At 40.9% G+C, this 12,539-nt stretch overlaps 1 protein-coding gene across 2 annotated transcripts in view; it reads right to left on the bottom strand.

Moving 5' to 3' along the window:
- CIMAP3 (ciliary microtubule associated protein 3) overlaps positions 1 to 12,539 on the bottom strand; it is a 145,564-nt gene that overhangs the window by 37,794 nt on the left and 95,231 nt on the right. For both annotated transcript variants that reach the window (XM_086920387.1, XM_086920385.1), the window contains exon 3: positions 5,014 to 5,112. In XM_086920387.1, the coding sequence (XP_086776513.1) occupies positions 5,014 to 5,112 (99 nt within the window). The remainder of the gene's footprint in view (positions 1 to 5,013; positions 5,113 to 12,539) is intronic.

Genomic DNA, 12,539 nt, shown 5'->3' with positions numbered 1-12,539 from the left:
CTGGTTTTCCGTGTGAAGTGTCCACTCCTGGGCACCCCCATGGTGAAACCAGGCATCCCCGGCGGCCGGTGTGGAGACTAAGCAAGCTATTGCCCAGAGTTGCAGCGTGGGACACATGATTAGAATAGGCACTGAGGCGAGAATATCCGGTCAGAGGAATTTATGAGCCCAAGACCCGCCGAGGCGGGAATCGAACCCTGGTCCCTGGCCAGAGCTCTGCATCAAGGTCTGCCTGCTCTAACCATTGAGCCACACTTCTCCACGATAGTTTGACTCTAGTCTGCCTAATTTAAGACCTAGTGGTTTATTTAGATGAGGTTTCTACTTTAGGAAGTAAAGAAACTCTATTAATTCGGTTTGCTTTGCCTCAATCAACATTCTTAGAAAGAAGGTGGTGGTGGAGGTGTGTTTGTTCTCAGAATTGGCTTATTGTAACAGCTTGTACCAAGGGCTTCCGGATGATACTCTGAATATATTATAGAGTATTCAAAATCTTGCAGTCTGGAAGATTTCGCATCCTAGGAAATATGAGCAGGTTTCAAAGGCCCACGGGCAACTCCATTGACTACCTATGGTCCAAAGAGTCAAATTTAGAGGTTTGAAGGGAACTAATTGCTCTTCCCTTAATGCCATTTTACTCACCACCATGCCTTGTGCAATTTGCGTTATAATTTCAATCTATTACTACATATTTGGCTCTTTTGCACTGCACAGATAGCAGGTCGACTTTATCTTGTGTTGACACAAAGCTTGAAATTACCTTCTTTTGTATGCAATTTAGAAAATCTTTAAAAAAACATTATGTTTTGTTGATTGTTGTTCATGTATTTCCTTCATTTTCACCTACCCTTCTAGCGCCAAGATTCCATTAGGTGGATGTTGTGCTTTATCAAAGAATTCATTGGGCTGGAAAGCATTACTGAGTCTCTCACCAGTGAAAGAACAGGGTACTCTACAGCGGTATGATACTTTTGCTTCCCAGAAGAGTACACATCTACTTATGGTCAAAGGCGGGAGAAAGGAGTTCACACCATGTTTACCTCCTTTTAACATGGGTGACTATTGTTGTCATGTCCTGACTGAGATATCGTTGATGGCTGTGCATTGTAGTTTAGGGGCATAGCACTTTTCTGATGCAACTCTATTGAAAAGGCTACCTATTTGCACTTATTTTCTGTCATGCCTGACACCTCCACGAGTGTGAGATTTGGGGGCTGAGGAACGCTTAAGGAGGGAGGGAGGGAGAGAGGGAGAGAGAGAGAGAGAGTAAGGGAGAGGGAGATTGAGATTGAGAGGGATAAAGAGAGAGAAAACGAGGCAGAGAGAGGGAGAGGGAGAAAGAGAGAGCGGGAGAAAGAAAAAATCTAAGAGATGGTGGGTTGCCAAAGCAGACAATTGTAGGTAGGCCTTTTTGATACCATTCTCTATCCTGCACCCTGCAGATCCTTGCGCTGCTCATTCCTCCTTCCCTTCCCTGGACAGGCTGTGTGGTTCAAGGTGTGGTGTGTCTTTTGGGAACAAACTTGAGCAAGGAACAATATGTGAGAATGTGTAGGCATACAGTATATCATGTTCTGCTCAGTAGGTTAACCTGCATTCTTTGTAATGGCATATGTTTGCCTTAGGCCTGCTTGCAGTGTACCCACCTCTCCTACGAGGTTATGGGACGACTACTATGGAGTACCTAATGACTTAGGACTTGAAAGTGCAACAAAAATATCCACTTGCATTTGTGTCCCCCGGAATGTTCACATTTTCAGCACAAAGTCTAAGTAGGTGGTTGGAATGGAACCAGCTGCGACAACTTTTTCATAGGTGGTCTTGCCTTGTTCCTTGTCTTTGGGAACACTAAGAACCCCAGCACAGCGCAAAGAATGTGTCAGGGACAGGAATCCATATTGCCACCCTCCTTTAAGAGCCAGGGCTATTCTATAGGACTGAGGAGGATAATCTGCAGTTCCTGAAATCAAGAAGTAGGACACAGATTGCCAAGTGTGTTTAGATCTTTTGAGGAATCGTTGAGACCCAGACACTTCGAACCCTACTGTGAGAATTTGCTTACTATACACAGGAGCCATGTCTGAGGGTAGAGTGCTGGTGTTGATGCTTCAGAATATATCACAGATACATAAATACCACAGACCAAGGGTAACGCTTAAGAACATCTACAACTAACTGCTGACTTCGGGTGGGTTGCACAAGGTAGTGTTACTCCTCTGTGGCATGTCTCAGCAACTGTGTGGATTTGCTGTGGACTCTCCCACTCTACCATAATGACCGCTTGCTGCTCTGCACGGCTGCAAAGGCTACATCCCTCTTGCTGTTACCTGAGGTGTAGGGTATATACTGCCAAGTGTTCTTAGAACCTGCCCAAAGCGATCTGGAGAACTGTATAAAGGCCCATTTCCTTAGAGCCCTGCTGTAAGGGCGTACTGCTTACAAACCAGAGCCTTGCCCGAACCCAGCCTGTGTATTGAGCACATGGCCACTCAAAGATACATTATACAGAGAGAGAAACTGTTTCTCCATATTTGCACTGCGAGAAAAAGGTTATTCTATGGTGATGCAGCTCATGTCACTGACCAAGGGAAAACCTGGCGCACATCCAGGGATACCTGCTGGTGGATTGACCTCAGTTATAATACGTTCCTATGGTTTGTTTCCCTGTCTCAGACACTGTGTGGATCTGATGTGTTACTGCTAGCCAACCTGTTTCTTGGCACAACTTGAAAGTTTGCATCATTCTGAAGTGGGCAGGAACCCCTCTTGAAGTCCAGAGTAAAGACACAGGTGTTAGGATAGTGTTGCCTCATCGTATATTATAACAACAAGCATCCTACAGACAGGGCTTTAAGTGGGCCGGGTCTCACCTGGCTTGAGCACAGCAATTTTTTAAAGGGGGCCTCGAAACGGGTGTCTATCGGGCTCTTTTTTGTGCCCTGCGATACCAAAGGGGGATGATGGACGGAGCGCTTGAGCAAATCAAACACTCACCCCCAGTCAACTGATCTGGGTTTAATCCATCATCATTCTTTAGCTCACTTCGCCACCCTAGTTCAGACATGGCCATATGCAAATCAGTCTGACCCTATGCCTCATGGGAACAGTCCAGCCCTGAACTGCCAATCCATGTCTTCCCTGGATGGAAACAAACATCCTGGGACCGGTTTCAGGCTAATCAGCCATCATCAGCCAGGCTAGCTTGAATCCAGTGGCAAAGTGAGCAAGGGATCCACGTTTGGGCATAATCTGCCAATTTAGGGCGAACAAAGCGATACCAAAGGGAGATGATGGATGGAGCGCTTGAGCAAATCAAACACTCACCCTCAGTTAACTGATCTGGGTTTAATCCATCATCCTTCTTTAGCTCACTCCGCCAACTCAGTTCAGACATGGCCATATGCAAATCAGTCTGACCATGTGCCTCAAGGGAACAGTCCAGCCTGAACTGCCAAGACATGTCTTTCCTGGACCGCAAACAAGCATCCTGGGACCGGTGTCTGGCTAATCAGCTGTCATCAGCCAGGCTAGCTTAAATCCAGTGGCAATGTGAGCAAGGGACCTATGTCTGGCATACCCTGCCAACTTAGGACGAACAAAGCGATACCAGCGGTCTGTTTTTTTCTGGACTGCAGTGACAGCAGGCATGTGGATGTCTGAGTGCTCACAATGCTCACTTCTCACTAGTGGAGAAGTGGCGGCATGACGTCATGCCAGGTGAGAGTTGTAGGGGAAGGGAAATCCTTTAAAGAGAGTCATTGTCTCTCTGGATTTCCCTTCTCTTTTTGAAGCAAAGGAGCAGCAACATTGTGGTGGTGTCACCAGGGCTTTAAGTGGAAGCTTTTTCAATATTACATACAAGCCATAGTTGCTGCTTATTTATCTTATGCAACTAACAACCATTGGCAAAGCCAATAATCCTGACTTGTTGTAGGTATAATGTTACTTGTTGTATCATATATCTGGATGCAATGATAGAAACAGAAAAATACATGTCGGGTGGCACACTATGCTAAGCACAGATTTTTAGCTGAGGTGTATTTAAGCCACACCCTTAATTATATTGGCAAAGCCCCTTTGAAAGACCCCCCAGTTTTTTCATCCCACTTACAGCCCTGCCTACAGGAGTCATTGTGACCACTGGGTTGCATACAATTATTTTGGACACTGCAATCAACCCATCAACAATACCTGCCAAAACAAATAACATTGAATACAATATGCTCACATAAGTATCTGTGAACTACATGCAGCAGACAAACATAGCGAATGTATAATAAGACGTGCCCATTCAAAATGAAGCTATAGCTGCAAAGGAGAGTGAAATTGTTTCTTATGTTTGGGTTGCAAGGTCTTGCACTTCTACTGATTACTGAACCTTTACGCAAAAGGAAAGTCCATTTTTTTTTCACAAAAGTAATACTATTGAGTGGACATTCCAATTATTCCGTGTTGGCAGGACTGAGGGTGATTTTTATATGGCTGTTTCCTGTTTCCTGTGACATGGTTTGTCAAAACGATGATGGACTGGGATAAGGCCTAGAGGAATTATCAGTTGCTGAGATTCATTCAAGCAACCTACCCATCACTTTTTTGTATTTTTCAATGCTATATCCCAAGTGCTCAGGCTGCACCCTACTAAAGAGGCCCAAATAGGCTGAAAGTGGTCTTGTTTTCTTGTGTACTAGTTGATATGGGACCTGACTTGGCACCTAGGGCTAGACTGTTCCTATGGGACAAGGAAAATGATGATTTGCATATGGAGTGTTCTTATCTTAAGTGGCATGGTGGGCTAAAAGAGATAGACTGGATTGAGGCCTAGCGTAATTTACCAGAGCCTGAGGTTAATTCAAGTAATCCACCCATCACTTTTGGTTTTCTTCAGTTTATGACGTAACTGAATTTCTAAGATTACATCACTCTCCCCGATTAAGCCTTTATTACCTGATTTGGCTCTTTTCTGCAATCATTTATTATGAGGAGGGAGCATATCAGGGAGACATGGAGGCTTACCGTCTTCTCCAGCGGAAACTGCACAGCAGTTCTTGCTCCTAGGGTGTAGCCTTTCTTGCTCTCTGGTTTCTTTGACAAGAGGTATACCATATTGCTCACCTGTTTTTGTTGAAAAAGGTTTCACAAATATCATTCCAGTTTTTTGACAACATTAATCAACGCAATGGTAAGACTGTGCATAAATTTACCTCGCAACACACATTTACATCACAGAATGTAAATTTCCATAAGAAATTAGAAGGCGTATTTCGCTTTACTATTCGTAATGAGCAACAATCATTGTTGTAGTAAACAACATCACGACACCACAATTTAAAATGACAAAGTAAACAGAAGAAATTACTTAAAATCGTTCTGTCCTACACCCTCTCCCAAAAACACATGAAATAGCACAACATTACTCATAATAATCCTATTAGCACGGTCTGATAACATCTTACATTTTTTGTTTACAATAAAAATAAACTATCTCTCAGAGATATGTTTTCCTGCTCGAGTTTACAATTCTTAATAAATATAATCATGTTTCAATGTAATCCTCTGTGTGAAACTAGCTTGAACTCTATTGATGTCTTTGCTTTTTCCCTACCACTCGGCAAAAGCTAAAGCCCCATTTTTGGGAGGGTTGGGTGAGGATGGATTCTTGGTTGTGAAGGGGACAGCATCAGACAGAGCCAAGTACTACACCTCTCGCCTTCGTCCCAGTCATTACTATATGACATAAATCCCTCCTCCTGAGACAGGAAGCAAACAGAAATGCTGGAAAACAAACCCAAACCCAGAGCTGTTACTTATCTATAATAGGATTAACATTCTCGCCCTCTCCCTTTTTGTTTCCAGTCTCCCAGGGCTTGGACTCAGGAGTGCTGAGGTTTTGCAAAAGCTTCAACCTGCATCGTTCTTTTATCGTGTTCCTCCCCTGAAAGGCTTAGGTGGAAATGTGAAATCTCAGAGGGAGTATCAACAGGAGGAAATATTTTGGAATGGACTCCCAGCTCTGTTTTACATTGATAAGCAGTAACAGCTTCATATTATGGTGATTTCCTTACCCTTACTATTCTGTGAAGAGGAGACATCATTCCTTTTCTCCTTGAGCTTCATCAAAGTCCTCTTTGCCAAAGAGGTCACGAAATTTAAGAGGGGATGAATAGGAGAAGAGATTTTTTTATTGAGACTCTGGCAACACTTAAAAAGAAGAAAGTGGAGTCAAGTGGCAAATAATCTATGGAACCAGAATGATGTATATTCTGGTATGTCTGGATCAGAATATAGTGATGATTAAAGCAAAGCTCTTTATCTGAAAAAATATATGAAAAGACAGAAGCAGGATCCAGGGGCAACAGAACTTCATTCTGGACTATGCTGAGCTCTAGGAAGTTGCTTGCCATAAGTTGGAGTTGGGAAAAATCGTCTTCAGATGTACAGGTTCAACACATTGTGCGGAGAGAATAAAGGATAGACTCTGGGTTTACTCCACAATATTCGGGGGATCCCAATCATGAAGAAAGGCCCCAGGCTCAAGTGCCCAAAACAGCCACTATCCCCATTACAGAGGAGAACAATGGTCAGAAATGTATTCTATTGTGTTTATAGTCCCCCAAGTAAATGGAGGTTATCAAATTGTAATAGATATCAAGAGGGAAACCAAGGATGTGGAGAACATTCCTTTGAAACCTTCTAGAGAATATTTCTGCTGATTCTTGAAAATAACTTCATGTCAACAATACAATTAATGGATGCTTATTTACAGATCCCTGTAGTGAAACAGCATTAGAGGTTTCTGAGAATCTGCATTCATGACCAGCATTGGCAATTAAAAGCTCGTCCCTTCTGGTTAAGTCAGCACTAAGAGTGTTCACGAAGGTGGTATCCTCAAGAGAAGCTTTTCTGCATTTCTAGAGGATACTGATCTTTCTGTACCTGGAAGATTGGTCTATCCATACTCCATCAGAAAGGAAACTGTAGATGGAGATTACAAAGGAGAATGTGAATCATCACAGATGTTTGCAAAATCTTCAAAAATGTCAGTTAACTCCATCAAAGGAGTTGGCATTCATAAGTGTAAAATTCAGGACAGACTTGGGCAAGGTGCGTCAACCACAGGAAAGAGTGGTTCATTTTTGACAATTGCTGTCTGCTCTGTTATCTCTTCAAGAAGCTCCAGCATGGAAATTATGATGGTGCAGGGACATATGGAAGCCTTTGTTTTATAGTCCAGTGGACAAAACCTTATCTTTGCCCTCTTCTAAAAACTTTATCTTTGTCCTCTTCTAAAACATTATCTTGGCCCTCTTCTCTGGCATCTTCAGAAATCTCAAGTCCAGTGGTATGGTAAGAGAAAGGTGATGTACCCGGAGCCACAGAAAGTTCTGACCATGGATGCCAATTCAACAGGTTGGGAAACAACTTTGGATCTTATCCACCCACAGTGGTCACTAGCAGACACTTTGATACACCAACTGGAGGGAGTTCACTGCAGTTCATTGGTACTTACTCCACTTCCAAATGTGGGTAGTTTATTGAAATTGGCTAATAAGGTCAGACAACACAGTTACTGTGGCATGTATCAATCATCAGGAAAGCATCCAGTCAAGATCCCTGAATTAAGTGGCTTCTATGCTGGGATTGTCAACAGAGAAAGTTCTATCTCAGAAAGCCTCATCAAGTTGCATGACAATTCAAGAATGGTTCAGTTGACAAGAGTATCTGCATTATTTCAGAATATGTCTTTATCAAAGATGACCTTTCACAAGGTGTGCAGGAGTTTTGGCACCCCTTACGTGGATCAGGTAGATTCCAAGAACAACTCCTAGTTACCAAGATTCTGCTCTTAGTTCCCAGAACAAGGATCATGGGGGATGGATGCACTATGTATCAAGTGGCTATAGAGGTTGTTGAATGCTTTTTATTCCATTTCCATTGATTTCAAGAACACTTGTGAATATTCAGGAGGAGAGTGCATAAGTAACAGTGGTTGCCCATTTTGGTCAAAGAGGTCTTGGTTCCCACTTCTCAGTTCTCTGGCAGTTCTTACTTCAATGGAGCCTTCCTCTATTTCCATCTGCTTTCAATCCATCCCATCTTCCTCTTTTTCTCAAGATGTACCCCTCGGTATGGAAGTTGAGAGGTTAAAGTAGCAGAACAAGTCTTCAACCTCAGTTAGCTGAAGTAATTTAGGATGTTAGAAGATCATCAATTTTGAAATCTTATTGTAGACATTCGGCTTTTTTACATGAAAATGGTGCTCTACAAATTTGGTGCCCTGATTCTTGCTCTTTGATGTCTATCTTACAGTTTTGTAAATTATTTCCACATTAATCTTTCATAATCTACTCTAAAACTCAACGGTTTGCAATTAAAGCATTCTGAAGGGTGATGACTTATTGTCATGTCTGTTTCGAGGTTTCTCTATTTGTCAACCTATCTCTTGCCCTAGTGCTCCACCTAGGGAACACCCTTCAGTTCTGAAGTCTCTACATTTCTTTCCATTGAACCTTTAATTTCTGCAGATTTTGCGTTTTTTCCTATGGAGTGGCTTTTTATTTCTTTAGTTTATTAACTGAATTTCCCCGAGTGGGCCTTGATTACCAGATCTGGCTCTTTTCTGCTTTATTTTAGCAACCTCCTTTTCTAAGGATGGCATAATTCTTTCCTTTTAAAGACAACTCCTCTTTTCATTTCCCTAAGGAACTCATTCGTCCTGATTTCTTTCCTGTTTGATGTTAAAAAAGCATGATCAATTTATTCCTACTGATGTAATTAATTCGGAAAATCATCCAATTTTTTGTGACGTTTGTTGGAGGTACGAAGACATCTAAATTGACTATTATATTAAAGAGATTATTTTGTTTCATTACGTGGAAGGAGAAAAGTCAACACCAAAGGAGACATAGTCAGGATGTGAGGAAAATGACCAACTTCTAAAGTACTCTGACAAACGATAAACTAGCACTACTAACGGCCAATATATTGGCACAAATGTATTGTGAATGACTGTTTACATCCAGGCACTGTACTATGAAGGTCATTTGCCTCGAAGGGCACTACAATCAAATTCTGAGATAAAAATCAAAATGGCATCTGTCGCCTGGCCTCTCTAGCATATGGTTTCAAGAAATGGGGCTCCACAGATCTGGGAAACAGGTGACTGGTAAAATCCTGTGGCAGAAGGTTTGCATGGCAAGCCACATAGGAGAGGTAGATGGTACAGGGATGGTACTGGTGCTGCCGAAGAGGATAAGAGGTAAGAAGCCTCCCGACAACTCTTCTGTGATACATATTACTGCTGCTACTGAGATGAATTGGGGGAAGGTAGAAACAGACGCCAAGATGAGAAAGTACTGCAGTAGCTGCCAACATGAGGGAGCACTGTGGCAGATTTACCAAAATACAGCTGACCACATAACACCAGTTCAGACTACTGCAGTGTATCCATAGTAGACTGGGACAGAAACAAGTTGATTATGTCTTATGTCCTCCTTAAGGCAGACACCTTTTTTCACAGAACCATGCAGGAAAAGTCTGCAAGCCCAGCACACTATAGTAACAACTTAAATGCCTGACACACTTAGCATTCAGAGAACAATACAATATTTAAGGGGAAGGCACAAAGTAATTTTCAATCATTCTTGAAAAATCTGTATCTCACTGCTTGTAGGAGATTATTTCACTATAATACCTGCCTAAAGACACCTGCAAAACCGAATTCCAAAGGTAGGTACATGCCCCATAACTGACAACAATCTATAAAGGTGTATGCTTAGCCAGCCTACCCATTGTCTATATGCTTCTCTTTACAATACAGATAGAAGGACATAAAGCCTCCGTACGGCTGCTATTTTTAAAGGTCCTGACTGGAGGGAAGAAGAAGACTTAAAAGGCCCAACAAGCCCCTGAACAAATTGGGACACATTCACATTAAATCACTCATTTTGGAACTCAAATATATAAAAGTCTTGATAAATAAATAAGAACAACAGCCCAGAGAGATGAACAAAGAATTAAAATCTGGTCACAATAAGTTCGTGACTTTTAAAGCTCAACATGACAGGTAGGAAAAGTAGCTGGATGCCACTAAAACAAAAGTGCTAGAGCAATGAAGTCTAGAATCATTAAAAAAAAGAAGTTTGTGAACTTTAAGACAGAAGCAGAAGAGACAATATATGTATTTTCGGTGTCACGGAATTAAAAGATGACTACATGATGACATTTATGCCTACCTTAACACTGAAAATTCTCAATTTCGAATTCAAACTACCCACTGAATTCCAGAGAACCCATAGACTATGCTAAAAAGGAATCAAATAAACAAATACCTAGACCAATGACTGTCTGCCTTTTATGCCATCATCGTGTACACTTAAGGATCTGAGCGTTCAAGAAGGCCCCTATACATACAAACAACAGACACAGGATCTCATTTGCAGTGGATTTTTCATAAGAAACAAATCTCCTTAAAATAATTCCTTTAATTATGTTCCGTTCTCAAGATGTAATAAATCAGGAATGGCCTGCTGGTTCCAGTAACTATACTGGTGACTGTGCAAGGCAAAGCAAGAGAACTGTATGATCCAATTGAACTAGAAAGATTTTTTAGCCAATCTAGAGCATGTTTTGATGAACAGTGTACTAACGCCCAATACCTTAGAATTGGAAATATCTTACATAGGTGGCACTCAAAGAACATATACTCAAAAGTAATAAAACTGGAAAGCTCACTCGTATGCAGAATTTGAAGACACCACAGATCTTTGGAAGGTGCTGGCCGAGATCTGCCCAATGAAAATTAATTCATTTTGTGCTCACTAGAATTTCAAGCTCTGTAAAACTCTATTTCTTTTCAAGATGGGAAAGCTAATTAATGGTTCCTTCTGGACAATCTGACACCGGATGTTAAACAAACTTTCTTACTACAACTATTATATTTCATACTAGTTCACATCTGCTTTGAATGCCAAGAAACTTTCTTTCTACAACTTAAGAGCACCACAGTGGGTTCAGTAAATGCTCCTAATGATGCCAACCTCTTCATGAAATGATTGGAAAGAAATCATATCTGTCTGGATCCTTTATTGATTCTAGATTTCATTATTTAAAAAACACACTATCGATGACTTCATAATTTTGTGTAGAGACACTGATCAGTATTTGTACAACCAAATTGGCAAGCTACAGATTAAACACCCTAGTATCGACATTACAGCTAATAGTCAAAATCAAAGTTGACTTTTCATTGATGTACAGATATCCCTTAAAGATCGCTATATTTTTAACTTTCTCCAGGGTTATCTTAAGAAAAATGTAACACTGTCTCCACTTATGAGCCTCAAAATAATAATTCCCAAACCTGAAGAATAACTAACAAAACAGAGACACTTGCAACATATTTCTTGAAAGAGGGTAAACAACACAAGCTCATGAAGAAGCCACAAATAAAATCATGTCAAAAGCAAGATAAACTGTTACTTGTGAGAAATAAGAGCTCCTCCATTCCCTATGTGCTTGGATCTAAACAATCCACCAATATCACATAGATCAAAAACAGCATATTCAAACACTAGCCCATACTATAACATAAACCTTAATTGAAAGATATGTTATCCTTAATTTCAAGATGTACCTACCAAAGGAACATAAACCTTAAAAAAATGTTTGCAAAACAAAATCAGAAAAACTGACAGCACAAACTAAAAATTTGATGCAGTCCCTTGCCACAACTGTAGTCATGCAGTAATGCAACTGTTGTAGGGAATTAATTAACTCCTCCGCAAATGGGTAAAAAATACAAATTACATGGTATATTTACCTGTGACACCACCAACTGAATCTACATCTTGAAGTGTCAATGTGGACACATTTATGTAAGCAAAACCAAACATAAGATTAAAAACAGGTTATATTAACACCAAATCATCACACTGAACAAGAACAAAAAACACATGTTTGCTGCAAATGTAACCATTGTGTTCTAAACAAAAAGCAGCTAGTATGCCAAGGGTTTCAATAATAGAATGGAAATGTCCTCTTTTGTATAACATGCTTCTATCACTGTTGGAACCAAGTTGCTGAGGATTTCAAACAAGACACATGAGTGCCACACACTTCATCATCTATTTACCTCTACCTGCCTTATTGCATGTCACTGGTATCATTACTTGAGAAAATAACAAGCACAGACATTTGAAAGTTAACATGTGGGGCTTATGCAAATTACATGGGTAAAAGGCAACATTAACAGAACTCATACAAGTTGTTGGTTAAGCCCCTAACTTGGAATTTGACTTGAGTTGAGGACAAGAAAATACAGTGCAACACAATAGCTTTCTTTGTTTGTCCAAGACGTTGAATACATGATTAACCCAATTGAGCCAGGAATGGTTCAACATGTCACACATGGGAATACTTGGTAGATATGGTGGATGTGCTTCAGCAGCTGATAGCCAAATCTGGGGCTGCAGCAAAGTAGGTGTAAAACTGAACTCTATTTTGACAATACTTTAACTTTCTTCATGCAAATAAAGTTGCCT

The sequence above is a fragment of the Lissotriton vulgaris genome, chromosome 5 (genome assembly GCF_964263255.1).
Source record: "Lissotriton vulgaris chromosome 5, aLisVul1.2, whole genome shotgun sequence".
Lineage (NCBI taxonomy): Eukaryota > Metazoa > Chordata > Amphibia > Caudata > Salamandridae > Lissotriton > Lissotriton vulgaris.
This window is presented reverse-complemented; position numbering and strand designations above follow the sequence as displayed.